Consider the following 15,921-nt stretch of genomic DNA (forward strand, 5'->3'; position numbering starts at 1 on the left):
GTCTTGCTTTTTTTTTTTTTTGAACTCACAAAATGGTTTAATATAATAAGTTTTCTGTTTTTTTTATAAGAATAACTAAGACGGTTTAAATTATATTTCATTAGAATTAAAAAAAAGAGAGACCCAATAATGAAATTTATTATTTTGTAAGTTTTACATGTATGGCTTTTATTTCTTTTTTCCTTCAATTACTTCATCCTATGTTACATTAAGGCCTTCTAGATTTCATGTTTTAATGCATATACTCTTATTCTATAAAAGATCCGATGAGACACAAGCAACAAATACCAGAATCTATTCTATTATTTTTATTCAACTATTGTAAATATATTTTATTTAATCTAAGACGTGAAGTTTGCTAAAATAAAAAAATTAAAACAATTATAATATGTAATGACCTATTAAAATTAGATTATATATTGAATTTAACGTGAGAGTCGCGTTCTATAAAGCCATAACCAAACATAATTAAACATATATTTGCGCCCACATAATGACCGGAGACAAACAAGGAAGAAGAGGGGGAAAAAAAGAAGAAGGGTCTGTTTGGATTTCAGTTGGGTATAATAGATTATGAAAATAATTGATTAAGTGGTAGATTTTAATCATAATTAATTATGTTATAACGTAATCTGTTTGGATATTGTTTTTTTAAAATTGATTTTAACAGAATTGAATATATTTAGATAATTTAATCAAAATTAATTTTTAAATATATAATTTAATTTTTAAATATTAAATATTAATTTTTTAAATATATAAAGTTTAAATTTTATTAAGAAAAAAAAAGAAAAAGAAGAGAGTTTTAATTTTATTTTTATTAAATTATGTGCTTTCTTTGTAATTTTTTCCTGGGCCTGTTTTTGTAATTTTTCCCAACGTTTTTGACAAACTTTTGGCAAAGCGGACGAAGGGAGCTTCGGGAAAAATGCGCGTTTTGGCCTAGAATTGATTTTTAATCATTTTCGACTGTTTGGATAGATTGACAAAAAAAAATCGATTTTGGGTCCAAAACGCCCGTTTTTTCCTTATCCAAACAGGCACGAAAATTTCTCCTAATTTTTTATGCATGCATGTGGCATCTTTTAGTCCATAAGTAAATTTAAAAAGATAGTATTTTAATATTTACAAATCTATCCCTTAGATTTACAACACAATTTTATAAATATACAAATAAATTTACATAATCTTTCCATTAACTTTATGTTCAAGGAATTGGAAACCGTGCAATTGATGGCAAAACTTCTGCCAATTGCATGGTTCAATCGTTGACAAATTATCATTTAATTGCAAGGCAGCTTAAATTTGCCAAATCGCCGTCATCAGGCTCATTGTGCAGCACTGCAGCTGCAAGCCTGCAACCAAAATCATCACGAACTGACCTCGCCCGTAAACGACAACGCCGTTTTATTGTAAGCCATAAAAATGCCTTTTATTCTTGCTCCTTTTGTAACTAGCTCTGTCAAGTTTATCAACTGAACGTCTTCACCGTCAACGAAATGGAACCTATAGAGTGACGTTGGTAGTTTTTTTACCGACTAATCCGTTACTGACCCACCTTCGGTCCTTCATCATTCTTTGTCTCTCTCTCACCACGAAGGTGAAAAGATTCTGCAGATTTGTTCTATAAAAGTAGTCTTTATAATAAGGAATGGAATTTCACGGTGTTATCTTCATGCTCACTGCTGTTAACCTTCCTTTTTCATGCCAATGGATCCCTTGATCCGCAAGCTGCGCCGCCGCCTTCTTGAATGGCTTCGCCGATCTCGCTCTGGTAACCGAATCTTCCTTCAATTTCTTCCTTTATTTCCATCTTTAATTTCCGCCCTCTCTTAACTTTATCAACTTGTACGAACTCAGGCACTATCACCTTGTGCTAGTTCGATCATATTTTTGGCTGATCTGAAGATGGTATGCTTTAATTGCTCTAAAAGTTTTGTTTTGCAGGGTGAAATGGAGTCTGGAAGTTGCAGTATTTAGTAATTCTGAAAATATCTATATTAATTTACTCCAATGGTTTGGCCAAAAGTAAAAAATGAAAATTTACTCCGATGGTTGATTAAAACAGGGGGCTTTCTGGTTTTATTAGATATTAGAGGTATAGAAGTTCAGACTTTCTAGGCGTTAGCATTGAACTTGTTTAAGCCCTGAATTCAGATCAGATATACTTTATGAGGCGACTTTCGTACAAGGATGTTAAAAGAGCAACGGATGGTTTTCACAGAATCATCTATAGCAATTCTCAAGTTGCTGCATACATGGCCAAATTTGAGGACGGTAGCGTTTCTTTGGTGAAAGAAATAAAGGATTTTGATCAAGCAGATGACATTTTCTACAGCGAAGTGCAATTCTTGGGCCGCTTGCATCATCGACACCTTTTGTCACTCAAAGGATTTTCCATGAGACATAAGAGGTTTGTGCCTGTAAGACTATCTTCCGCTTCACATAATCACCTGTTTAGTTATATACATGGCATTGTTTTTATTCCACTTTCGCCATGCTCATGATCAGAACAGAAGTGGTAATTGTCAGTAACTAAAGTTTTCTTCCAAGTATGCCGAGGCTTATGTTTAATATTTTCTAGTGAGGTGGACCAAATTGTTCTTAGCAGCATATTTCTTAAACCGAGTCTCCAATCCTTCCCTCTTGAAGCATACTTTCACGTTCAATCGCTGTTCATAATGGATTATGCATCCACGAATTATGAATTGCTAGCCAGTTGAGCCACAACCATAGCCGTGGCATTTGAGGTTGCCATTAGGATTCTTACCTGACACGAGTCTTGCCACTACTTAGTGGCAAGTGAGGTGCTTATAGATACTTGCAGTCACATGTTGACGAATGAATGGGAATCCTTTCGTTGCTTTCTGTGTTCTAAACACCATCTTAATCATGTACGGACCACCGTTAATGTAAAATATAAATAAGTCTGACGATTTTTAACATGGGTATATCAGCAGGTTGCTTATTTTTGACAGCATAGAGAATGGAAGCTTGAAGGAACATCTAAATGGTAACGTCAGAAAAGTGGAAATTTGGGGAGCATCATAATGATGTTTGCACTATTTTGATATTGTTTTGTTGATTGAATGATGGCAGATCCCCTGAAAACACCCTTAAACTGGAGGACAAGGTTGCAGATAGCTCTTGATGTTGTGGCTGCCCTGGTAAGCTCTACAATCGCGATCAATCACTCCATATTATACAAGCATGTCCATAAGTTCCAAGCTTTTTAGCTTGCCATATTACTGCACTGCATACATGACACCTTTATTCTTCCTCAGATTTTAAGGCGACTTAATTGGAGAACCAAGAATTTTATTGTCTTCCGAGGTTTCCAAAAATAAACATGATATGCTCACCAAACACGTAGATGCAAGCCAAATAGACCATAGCTTCTTAATTTTAACATTGGTAATTATTTTTTAGTTGAATTCTAAGAATTTGTTGTGATACTCTTCGAAATGGAGAGAGTTTAAGATCATTGACAGATTATTGAACTAATTCTTTGGATGGAGATTCAACATGTCAGTTACATTCGTTCATTAGTTTTAACTAGGATAATAATAATAATATTAAAGACCTGGAAGGTAAAAGCTACAATTATCTTCCAGCAATTATCTCATTTTGACACGTGCCACTGCTACTTATATGACTATTGTGATGCAGGAATACTTGTTTCTCTTCATTGAACAACCATTATGCCATGTCTCCATCAGCTCTGGCAATATCATGTTAGACGATAATTTTACAGCTAAAGTAAGGAAAACTTTTTTATCTTGCGGCAAACTCTCTCCTTTTCGCGGATACTAATTCGGTCTTGCAGACATGCCAAAAGGGCAAATTAAAAAATATACTCAAACTAAGAAATGTTGTTCACCATCAAATGACATTTCCTTCGGTGTTCACAGCTATCTGATTTCGGCCTTCTTACTTGTGTTGGAAATCCCGTTATGATGCCGAATTCAAGAGGTAAATTCTCTGTAGAATACTCTAGCTGACATGCTCACATACCATTAGCGGTCTCATTACCGACCTAATTCATTTCAGATGACAGCGCGAGGCAGAAAAGTGGTAGCATAATATTCCAATTGGGAGTTTTCATCCTGGAGCTTGTCACTGGCCAGTCATCAGAGATGGAAGGTTCCGATCTAATAGAATGGATCCAGGAATCACGTTTCTACAGTACCATTCATAAGATGGTAGACCCTGATCTTGGCGACAACTACAATTCTGGGGAGTTAAAAACCCTTCTAGCTGTTGCGAAGTTATGTATCAAATCAAGGGACAAGCCTGTATTTACAATCCCCCAATTATTACGATATCTTCAACAGAAGGTGGATATCCCACGTGACTAAGGTTGGACTTCCCTCTGTTTGAAAACCTTAATGGTTCTTGGGAGTTTGGGAGAATATTTCGAACTCCCCTCCCGGTTGTGAATAACAATATAAATTCGCCTTTTCTTGCCTCTTGGAGAATCGATTTCGTTGCCTTGTGGGGGTACAGATACTCATTTGGAGTTAAATGGAGAATATGGACAGAAACTCGCGAGATGTAAATAGATACGAAGGGGGAAGTGTCCAGTGACAGTGATGGGAAGTGAAAGTAAACAGTGGAAAGAAGGGAACCTTTTTTTACCCCCTTTCCTTTTCTAAGTGCGTTTCATATGCAACAGTAGCTATCTAAACGAAAACGAAGTAGTCACGAGTGCCCAGAGGAAACGATCCTGCTTCCTGGTTGAGTTGGCTGGGCCTGGTCGACCAAGATATCATTCATCTAATACCCCTCCCCCTTTTCTTGCCCCAGGGTACTCGTCAATTTCAAAGCAAATATAAAGAAGCTTACATTACATGATGTCAAGTGTTGGCTACAAGTTATAACACTGGCAGCATCGCTCTTCATGGTAGGCCCTTAAAGAGTCTGAGGTCCCAAGTTCAAATGCTAGTCTGATGCCTAAGAAGATAAATTTTTTTTTTTTTTTAAAAAGGTGTTGGTTATCAATTAGCTATTTCTTTTTGACACATACAAATATATCCCGTAAGTAATTAATCAAAGGCAAGTCAAATTTCTTTCATTGCATTACATAAGCTTTTCTTGAGGAAAACCTTGCAGTAACACTTTCACAGGTAGAGAGATCTTCAAACATGAACCGCCGATATTCAACCAAAAGTAGCCAAGGGGCTTCTTGCTAGAAGAGTGCTTCAGATGCATGCAGACACCAGAGTTTATGATCAGTCGGTCTCCCCAAATGGTTTGCAGATGCTTAAAATAATCATGGGTAGATGTTTCAATAGATCTAGACAAATCATGGAAAATATATACTTTGCAGTTGGCGAGGCAGAAGCCAGGAGGCAAAGGAATCGCATCCGAAGACAATTAACAATAATGTGAACCTAAGTATCGATTTTCTCTCTGCCTGGATCCGACAATTGCCAACTGCTCTAGCGGCTACAAGATTCAATTTCGCAGCGCTTGTCTTGCATGTTCAAGAACAACAGGGGCCATGACAGACAGATTCATCTTCGACATGCTCCAGCAATTGTGAGATATTGAACAACGGCTCTAGTCGCTACATCAATCCGCAAATATCTTCTAATGGGTTATAGCAAATCTTGTATTGGGATGTAAATGCTCAACAGAAGACAGATTTTTAATAAAAGATATCCTGAATCCTTATGATCCCATATGCCAGGTCGTACTGATTCCCTTGGCTCACAGAAAAAGGCAAAGATGCATTATAGATCAGCATTTTGTTCTTTCTTCACCAGTTTTAATTGATGCTGCCAAGAAAAGGATTTGAAAACATAAAACAAGCACGACATTAACAATGCTATGCTAGGATATTCTTTTGACCCAAAAGGGGGGGGACAATGCTGGGGCATACAACAGTAATTACAACCAACATCCACACGAAACCCTCTATAATGTTGTAAATTGACATGCGAAAATAGAATATAAACTAATGCTCTGGCTTTAGTGAATGGAAATGTTAGCGGAAGCTGGTAAAGACATGCAATTCACCCATGGTACAACCATCAGCAAAGGCCCATAACTTTTGGAGGCCTAAGAGAGAAAGATGATATCTAGGCTATCCAAGAAAAAGGGTATATTAAGAATGTTAAAATGGAAATATTGCCCAAGGGTGGAAAAAACTTCCAGGTACTTACTCTTCAATTTCCTTAGACAATTCGCTTCGCATTATGACCAAAAGTTATTGGCATCATTCATATCTTTGACTCTACTCCCGCAAATTCATCACTGCTGGGCACATTGCACTCTCTGAGCACCACCATGCATATCCTCACCCTCATCATATGCCTCCTGCTGTGCTTGTTGCTTCCTCCCCATCTCCTCCTCCAAATTGACATCATGGAGTGTAGTCTCCTCACATTCGTCCAGCTCCATGTCCGTCAATCGTGTTGAAGGCCTAAGTGGCAGAACGGCCTCCAAAACTTTTACTTGATCATTCGTCCAGCTGTGCTTGTTGCTTGGACCTATTTCAGATTATAAGAGAGAAAGGGAAGAGGAGTAGAAAAAAAAAACCAAAGAAAACGAGTTTTAAATGTCTTCAAAACTCCAATCTCTTGCTCCAAGCTCTTTTAATGCCCAAACCCTAATACAATCAAACTCAAAACGTATCTTAAAGTGAGAAAAATGTGTTATGGGTTGAGCTCTTAGCATATATCCATCCCACCCAAGCATTTTTAAATAAATAAAATGAAATATTTTATTGACAGCAATAAAAGTTGCGATTTTAAGATAACTTTGCATTATTTTCACTATTAATGAAACTTAACCTTTTATGCATTTGATTTACCATCCAAAAGCCTTTCGAAAACATCAACAAAGGTCCATAAATGTAACTAATCAAATCTTAAACTAAAATAACATAATTTAGCCCAAAATATCAAACTAATGTGAATATGCAAAACCAAAATAAAATACACATTTTGGACAGTTAAAATATACATAATTAAACCAAATATATTAAAATCTAAGAAAAATATGATAAAATGATATAAAATTTTAGATGCTAACACTGCTAAAGTGAGTAAATTAGGTTTCAGCCCATCAAGAACCACTTTGAGATTTCTGAGAAGCCCTTTGCCACAGGCGCCCCTTACATTCTTGTAAATTAGATTAATCATTAAAATAATTTAATAATTGAAAAAAACTAGAAGCCCATTAAAGGAAATTCAATTTTAGGAACTATAGAATCAAGGGATTTATTGCATAATGTTGGGCTTGGTTGAATAGAATCTAGGGGCTCGGCCCATGGCTTTCAGTTGGATTCAAATTTTATTTGAGCTCCTCCTCAGGATTAGCTAGAGTAAGGGAAGCTTCCATGTCCTTCTGTATCAGGCTGAGAGGAGACTTTTTATGGGAATGGGCATTATTAATGCGTCCATCTTTCACTACTATCCACGCACGCATAAGAACCTTTTTACTTTTGTTTTGCTTAATCATATCCCTTATCCTTTCTCTGTGCGTTTAGTAAAACCACCTTTTTGTTATACCTTCTCAATCTACTCTTCTAGTTAGCTCGCCATTTGTAGAATGATCTCATTGTGCGCAGCAATAACACCCCATTTTATGTTTTCTTTAATTTGCTAATGTTCGGTGGCCCCCCAATTACATTTTCATGCATGGCTATAAAATGTACAACTCCTTAATCCTTGAGTACAAGCATCTGCTCCTCTTCTACAAGCACACCAAAACAGGAGCCGAAAGGATCCCGACAAGAAGACTCGACCATTTTTCTTTTCTTTTTCGTTGCTTTCATGGTTTCTACAATAGACCATTACTTATGAATAACAGAGGCCAATTGGGTATTCTCTTTTCCTTGACTTTCACCATTGATGGAATGCTCTGTCTCGTCCCTTGAGGAATGTGTGATTTTTTTATAGGCAACATCTTATCTGTGCCCGTAAATACAAAGTTAGTGCAAAGCATATGTAATCCTTTGTATTCTAAATGGTAACCTTTCCGTCCAAAAAAACCTAACTCATTTATTCAGATCCCCTTGAGGAATGTGTGATTTTTTTAATAGGCAAACATCTTATCTGTGCCCGTAAATACAAAGTTAGTGCAAAGCATATGTAATCCTTTGTATTCTAAATGTAACCTTTCCCGTCCAAAAAAAACCTAACTCATTTATTCAGATCAACTAGGAGTCTAGGATGCATATTCTTCTTGCAAAGTAGCCTGTGAGTTGACATGCCATGTGTAGATCAACTTTGATTGTTGAGCCAATTCTATTACCGATAAGAGTAAGAGCCTCATTGTCATAATACTCAAGGAAAACTCTTGGCACCTGGACCCAACATCTTACCTTATCAGTAGTTGCATGTTAGGGATTGATTCTTAGTTCCCAAGGCATAACCATCAAATAGTAGTCATAAATCATTAAAGTTTCACCCGTGAGTGCTTGAAATTAGTCTTCCTTTTTCGATAAATTGAACCACAAAATAACCAAACCAATGTTAATCAATCTAATGACTCCTTTTTTAGCCTCCATTACTTGTAGACGAGTGTCAAACGCCTTGAAAACAATGCTTCTATCTAAAAGCTTGATTATCAAGGCTTTCTTCTTCCAAGACTGTAAAGCCTTTTCTTAAATTTTGATAAAAACACAAAGGTAGGAAAGATCTTGTTTGTATCCCTAATAATTTGATTATTTGGCTCCTTAGGGCTCTGAAGGTGCGATGTTGTCATTCATCTCCTCATCAGAGTTATTGCCTTCCTCTTCTTCTAATTCTTCATTCAAGGTATCTTTATCCCTATTAATACCTTTAAGTTTTTCTATAAAGGTACATTTCCCAGTTGGAATGATAAGTTCCTTAGAGCCCAAACTTTGGCTAGTGGCCTTAAAGGAGATTCTCTTCATTGTCATAACCTTCTCTATTTTTTTTTATTCTTTCTTTGAGCTTCTAGCAAGTTGATCTTCTTCTTCTGTCATTTGTGCATAGGTTTGGAAGAACAAAGAGTTTCTTGGAAGGTGCCATCCGTTATGGTTTTTAACTGGCTAGCTCAAAGTTAGGTGTTAAGTAGGACGTTGGTAATGGGAAGGTTGGTTGAATTATGAGCCCCATGCATGCAAGGGTTTGGTGATTTAGGTCCTTTCAAGTCATTGGTTTTTTGCAACTTCACTAAAGAAGAGCTCTCTCATGTGGTAGAGATAGGGTGGACTCAGGGGCCATAATTTTTTATTTTTTAAAATAAAATATAAGAGTCATATATTCTCAGTCCCTAAAAATATCATTATAAATAGCTATTTTTGTTGCTTGTAAAGAAGTAGTTGATGTACATTCATTTTTTTTTAAACTTAATATAATTTTTAATGTTGTGTATTCTTCTTATAAACATAATGAATTACAAGATATTTTTACATTTCAAATTGCCAATTTGGTTGAAAATGAAGAGATTAGATAGGAAGAGGCTAAGTTAACACCATTACAATGAGACACGAGACGATGTTTTCATTTTAATTCTAGCTTAATTTATAGTGCAACTCTTTTAGATTTTGAAAATATGTTGTGGATTGTGTAAATGTATCAAAAGGAAAGTCTGATATTGCTCGCATGAGAAGAGCTTTTGATGCATATATGTTAAGAAATGAAAGTGGGCTAGTAAATAGGCTTGAAAAAAAAGTGGGCTCGCATGCACAAGACAAAACTAATATTCAATGATTGTTTTTATTGTCGTAACCTCCACAGCTCCTCAACATTCAAAAAACATGAACATAATGTGCCTTTATGAGTTATTATTTCCTTAAAATTGGTACTTAATTGCTATTTTAAAGTCATCCATGTGGCTACACTTATATATAGTCTGAGGTGTCAAATAGTACGAGACTCTTGAATTTTCAAGTCAAATCTCTCCTCTGACTCTGTGTTGTATTGCACTTACTAAGTATTATTCTGCTAGTCTCAATTATTTTGTGCCCTTATTAAGTTTTGCAAAACAAATCTGTTTAATCTTGGAGAGTCATTGTGTGATCGATATATAGTAGAATAGCTCTGAATACTAGTATTATTTGCATGACTCAAATTTAAAATATACCCATTAGTCGCAACAAAATATAGCTATCACGTGACCTACTTATTTCAATAAGGTCATGTTATACATACTTGTAAAATATGGATATCATTTGATTTTTTTTCATTTTACATTAATGAGAGAAATTATGAAAATTACTAATAAATTTTGTCAATATTGTAATAAAAATCTTAAAATACCTTGAACGTTATGTATTTGATATCTTTTACAAAATTACTTATCAAAAGTTAAAAGATTAAGATTGAAAGGTTTTTTAAAAAAAGTTATTTCTTTTTGTAATAGCCAATTATTGAAAATTTTTTATATGAATGTTTTTTATTATGTAATCTTAGCTCCCCTTGATAAAAATTTCTGGCTGTGCTCCAGCTCTCACTCAGTTTCAAACTTGGTTGAATTTGATGGAACATGGAATTGGGATATCTTCAAAAGAGATCTCTTCTTTTTGTAGGTATAAGACAATCTGAGATGGGTGATGATAGCGCGGATGGATGCTAAGGAACCTCACTCGAGATAGATTTAGGACGCACAGAACGTCCCATGGGTTAACAATGCTTGTTGGAAGCTATGGGAAGCAAGGGATAAAACTATCTTTTCACAAGAAACCATAAAAGCTAACCAAATTTGACGAGAGATCAAAGTTCTCAGTGCGTTTAGCGACAAGTCCCTGAGAAAGCAGTGGAGCAAGCTAGAGGATGTTGTGTGTGCATGAGGAGGAAAGAGTTATTGTCTATAAGAAACCGGATTGACTAATTGGGTTTCTCTAAACGGTGATGGGGTGATGAAAGGTGAAATTGGTAGATGTCAATAAAGTCTCTTTAGCGATGGTAAATGTTCTTTTAAGTCAACATATAGAATGACTATGCCATCTAATTGGGAATATAGCAATCCAAAATGGGACTCGGCTTTGGTAATGGCTCGAGGCTCAGTGTGAGATAGCGTTTTTGTGGCTGGCTCAAGATTCCACTTGTTCTTTTTGTGTGGGAGCTACTGAAGATCTTAATCATGTCTCAAGGAAATGTCCATTCCACGGGCCCATGACACTGTAAAATCGAGGCAGATCACCTACAACTAACAAACTTTCTTCTTTGATCCTTTTAACAATTAGATGGAAACCAACCTAACTCCTACCAAGCGGAGTTCTACTTGGAAGTTGGAATATCACCTCTGGTCTCGTGTGCTGGAAATTATGGAACTCCAAAAATAGAAGACTGTTTTGTAATAAATCTAGTCTTATCAACGAGGTCAAGGCTCTAGCCAGTCACACAGTTAAAGTCAATGACATGCGCCACCTAATTTCTAGAAGTAGCACTTGGTCTCTTAATGACCGAATCATTCTTTTTTAGAATCTGGTTTCTATTTTGTGTACACTGAATTCCTTGATGTACGGTCTTCGTTTTGAAGGAAATTCGTTTTTCACTCAAAAACAAGGTGAAACTAATAGAGCCTGAGTTGTTAACTTTTATGAGATGTGGAGGGGACTTGCTCACTGGTTTTCTGCGGAAATATCAGTGCCTGTACAGCAAGGAAAGATTTGGAAAATTGTTGATGGGCTTTGAGTTGGCATGGGACCTAGGGTACAGGCAAGTGAAGCTTGATGTGGATTGCCTTCTAGCAGTGAGTTTGATAAATCATGACTATTCTCATCAAAATGCAAATGCTGATTACTGAGAAAGATCCACAAACTTCTACAGAGACTAGATATAGTTGAGATCACATACGTTTTTAGAGAGAATCATCATGACAGAGTCTTTTTTTAAGCAAATTGTGCTTGGACGAAGAACCATCCTTGAAGTTCCTCTAGTTGAGTTTCAACAGATCCTCACTGAAGATGCTTTAGACAAACTGACAAAGGCATAGAACGAGATTTGCTCAATTAGATTTTTCTTTTCTTCTAAAAAAACTCCAATTAAAAAGGATAAATCATATTATTATATTTTTTTTGTTTTTATATAATTGATGACTTTGAGGATTGTATTGATGTTCAGATTAAAAAAAAAAGGATTGTATTGATGTTAAAATCATTTAATGTCAACAATAATTAAATAATGTCTATTTTTTGGGTACATAACCAAAATCTTTATTTATATGATAAATTTTCATTCATACGATTAATTAATACTCCTTATTCAAACTGCTAAAAACATGATTTATAAAAAATATTAAAGTCAGGTTAAAATATAAGAGTTAAAAGAGTCTCTGCATTTTAGTTTTAGAGTGATTTTTTTAAATTTTTGGCAAAGTTTTAGAGTTCTTTAAAAAGCATGCATTCCCATTAGTTTTTGTGTATGAAATTTCTATTATCACTTTCTCATGAATCAAAAAAATAGTTAAATTATTAATATTACTTGAAAAAAAATAATTATATCATTATTAATATAACATTTTCAAAAAAAAATTTATCATATATAATAGTTTATTTTATTTTAAAAATGTAAAAATATAAAAATTGAAACTTAAAGTCAAGCTATTCATTAAACAATCTGACACTTTTCTGTTTGTTAATGTTACTTTTATTAATTTGTTGTGGTTGTATTCAAAATTTTTATTAAATTAATTTTAATTATAATATAATATTAAATTAATATAAAAAATTATGTTAATATTAATTATGTAAAGCAAGTTAATTCAACAAATTTTTTTTTTTTTTTAAACATGTTTTGAAATAATTTATAAATTTTTGTTTTAAAACATGTTTTATAGGTATCAGTTTTAAAAAATTAATTTTACACTGGCCCAACAGTATCACCTCAAGTGGAATTTTTTTTTTTTTTTAAGGGTGGGGAAAAAAACCTAGACCTCACGGCCCTACCCCCTTGCACCGATGAGATTTGGGTGATGGTGTCCCATCATCATCTCCTTCTCCCTCCTTGCCTATTTCACAGAACGAGAAGCTGCCTCCAACTTTCAATTCCCTCCTGCGCTCCCCCAGGGCCGTCCCGAGAAGCAGATCCAGTCTTTCGATTTTCTTTCGCTGAATTTTCTACAATTCCAGACCCCTTCTGGTCACATACATTCCCCACTTTTTCCCGCCTTTCCTCTCACACTTGCAGACCATTCATCCCAAGACCCACAATCCGTCCCCCGCGAATTTCGCATCCTTTCCTTCCACTTCCCCCATCGATTCCTTTCCCTAGCATTGCTTCTAGCTGGTTCAAATGTACTCTAACCCATTTGTTCTCACTTGCGCTCTTCTCCTTTCTCTGCCATCGTCTACTTACTCGCCCCTCGTGTCCTTCCCCCTCGCCGCACTTCCGTCCCCATTTCCCTCGACGACGAACTTGATGATCTCTCTCTCTTCAATCGCGCAGCTTCACAATCTTCCTCCAGCGCCAACAAATCCCTCCAAAGTTTTCCGTCTTTCTTCCTCAAAAATCCAAAGCTCAAGCTTGCCTTTCTCTTCCTCACAAATTCTGACCTAAAGTTTTCCATTTCTTCCTCAAAAAATCCAAAGCTCAAGCTTGCCTTCTCTTCCTCCACAATTCTGACCTACATTTGGCCCCTCTTTGGGATCGCTCTTCGACGGCGCCCCACCAATCTTTACAACATCTACGTCCATGCAGATCCCGCTGTGAACGTCACGCGCCCCACCAGTGGTGTTTTCCGGGGCGATCCGTTCCAGCGAAGCGAAACCTATCGTGCGTCACCCATCTCATCTCTGCAACGCGCCGACTTCTGGCAACTGCCCTCATCGACGACCCCGCAAATGCCTACTTTGTTGTCCTCTCCCAATACTGTATACCTCTTCACTCTTTCAGATACGTGTACCGCTCCCTTTTGTGTCCTCTACATTCGATCTGACCTCCCCTGAATCTGATCCTCCCCTGAATCTGATTCCGCCCTTGTCTCGTCTGGGTGTTCGGAAGAGGTACAGGAGTTTCATAGAAATAATCTCCAGTGAGCCCCGTCTTTGGAAGCGATACATTGCCAGAGGTCGATTTGCGATGATGCCGGAGGTGTCCTTCGAACAATTTCGTGTGGGATCTCAGTTTTTTGCGCTCACCCGACGACACGCGTTGGTGGTGATCAAAGATCGTACCCTATGGAGGAAATTCAAATTGTCCTGTTACAACGACTGCTACCCTGAGGAAACATTATTTTCCTACCTTGTTATCGATGGCGGATGCCGATGGATGCACCAAATACACGCTTACGCGAGTTAATTGGACTGGTACAGTGAATGGCCACCCTTACACGTACCGGCCTTCCGAAGTGTCTAAGGAGCTCATTCATCGATTAAGGGAATCAAACAGTCAGATTCTTTTTTTATTTGCCCGAAATTTGCCCCTGATAGCTTGCAGCCATTGATGCGTCTAGCTAAATCAGTCATTTTCAAGGACTGAAATATGCTTTTGGTAAGTGATGTATTATCTTCTGTTGTTTCATTAATTTGGTTGGCGATATTTTCGGTGTTTGGGCATTACAGAGTGGGGGGCTCAATGAGTTGGAAACTTTTTCTGTTTGAAAAGTCTATCAATCTTGCCTTGCTGTTGAAAAGTCTATCAATCTTGCCCTTCTTTTAATATCCATTGTATATTAGAATCGGGTGGTGGAAGTTTTGTGCTCTTCTATCCTCCACTTACTGTCTATTATTCTTTGGTAGCTCCATTTTTGTTCGTATTGTCAAAAGTCGTCTTGTTCGGAGGCTGGAATTAAAAGCAGTTGAGGGTTGAGAGGCTGTTGAAAATTGGAGTGATCAGGTTGCTGGTTTTAGAATATCAAGTGTGACATATTTTACTGGGAATGGGATTCTCTCTTTGTGTGAAAACTGTATGCTGAACTGCTTTTTGGCATGAGTGCTATGCAAAACTTTCTGATGGGGTTAAGAGACATTGTAGAATATGAATGTCAAAATAGCATGCATCCATTATTCTGGTTATTTTCTTTATCGAAATCAGAGCTGATGCTCAATAGTTCTAAAAACCAACAACCAAGTTCAATGCATGCGAATATAACTAGAAGCATTCACATGGCATTATCTGTCGGTTTTTTCCTGGCTGTTTTTCTATTTCTTCTGCTCCGTGTACAAAACTATTCGCACATCAAGCACTCGCCAACCATATTAGGATGTTTAGAGGACCGTGAAATTTCTATATCATATACCGTGATTCAACTAAATTTATGATTTCTAATTTCGCAGGTGTTAAGATCGGTGAAGAAAATTTCGCAGGTGTTAAGATCGGTGAAGAAACTTACGTATGGCGAATTAGTTTTGCGTGCTGTTGCTTGCAGTAGCTTGATATGGCGTATATAGTTTGAAGAGGCATGAATAGCCCACAACCTATATATAGCCCACAATAGTCCAACCGAGAAAGTGAGACACGGAATGAGGAATCGAAGGAGGAAAAAAAAAAGAACGGATATTACTCCTTGTGTTCAAAGGAAAAGCGGTACTTTAGACTAGTGTAGGATAGTTGATATAAGGAAAAATAGTAGTGAGCAAGAGCAGCCAGAGAAGACGATGCAAGTCATGAATGAGATGTTTTATAGAGTGGTGCTGCTCTCACTTTTTTTCTTTTTTGGGGTAAAGTGCTCTCGCACCCTTTTATTCCAAACTTACGCGCCAGCATTGTTTATATCCAAAATTAATTAACACTTGCGTTCTATAGTCATTGCGTGAGTTCGATCATTGGTGCTGTAACCGAGTTTATGAAAGGAATGGTAAGAAATCAATGCGGGAGAGTAAATGTGTGTTTGGATTTCATGCGAGTATAATTGATTATGAAAAAATTGACCAATATAATTGATTTTGAATATAATTAATTATGTTATGAGGTATTGATTTATAAAATTAATTAATGAGATTGATTTTAATTAAAATTAAAATTAATTGAAAAGTAAAATTAAAAATAAGTAAATTATAAT

At 36.3% G+C, this 15,921-nt stretch overlaps 1 protein-coding gene, 1 long non-coding RNA gene and 1 pseudogene across 5 annotated transcripts; all 3 read left to right on the forward strand.

The window, feature by feature from the left end:
* The first annotated feature begins 1,351 nt into the window (after nt 1–1,351).
* Nucleotides 1,352–4,468, forward strand: LOC129316322 (probable receptor-like protein kinase At1g49730). Of its 4 annotated transcripts, none has more exons than XM_054960679.1 (7): nt 1,352–1,774; nt 2,158–2,413; nt 2,961–3,013; nt 3,100–3,167; nt 3,670–3,759; nt 3,912–3,972; nt 4,051–4,468. In XM_054960679.1, exons 1-7 carry the CDS (start codon nt 1,705–1,707, stop codon nt 4,356–4,358), a joined length of 906 nt encoding a protein of 301 aa, XP_054816654.1. In that variant the 5' UTR covers nt 1,352–1,704; the 3' UTR covers nt 4,359–4,468. The 4 variants fall into 4 exon arrangements, with proteins under 4 accessions (XP_054816654.1, XP_054816653.1, XP_054816655.1 ...); XM_054960678.1 differs by having other exon boundaries at nt 1,353–1,774; nt 2,958–3,013; XM_054960680.1 differs by having other exon boundaries at nt 1,354–1,774; nt 1,948–2,413; nt 2,958–3,013.
* Nucleotides 4,469–12,887: 8,419 nt separating this feature from the next.
* Nucleotides 12,888–14,399, forward strand: LOC129315964 (glycosyltransferase BC10-like; annotated as a pseudogene).
* A 227-nt stretch (nt 14,400–14,626) lies between these two features.
* Nucleotides 14,627–15,668, forward strand: LOC129315965 (uncharacterized). Its single transcript, XR_008594642.1, has 2 exons — nt 14,627–15,196; nt 15,227–15,668. It is a non-coding gene; the product is annotated as an uncharacterized LOC129315965 (long non-coding RNA).
* The last annotated feature ends 253 nt before the right edge of the window (nt 15,669–15,921 follow it).

This window comes from Prosopis cineraria, unplaced genomic scaffold (genome assembly GCF_029017545.1).
Source record: "Prosopis cineraria cultivar Desert tree isolate PC_DT_omini unplaced genomic scaffold, ASM2901754v1 PC7, whole genome shotgun sequence".
Lineage (NCBI taxonomy): Eukaryota > Viridiplantae > Streptophyta > Magnoliopsida > Fabales > Fabaceae > Prosopis > Prosopis cineraria.

Bases quoted from the DNA above. Each gene is read 5' to 3' on its own strand.
- LOC129316322 (XM_054960678.1), top strand. From the start codon at position 1,705: ATGCCAATGGATCCCTTGATCCGCAAGCTGCGCCGCCGCCTTCTTGAA. The intron at 2,414-2,957 runs GTTTGTGCCTGT...TGGGTATATCAG, and splicing joins TTTTCCATGAGACATAAGAG to CAGGTTGCTTATTTTTGACA. The intron at 3,014-3,099 runs GTAACGTCAGAA...GAATGATGGCAG, and splicing joins CTTGAAGGAACATCTAAATG to ATCCCCTGAAAACACCCTTA.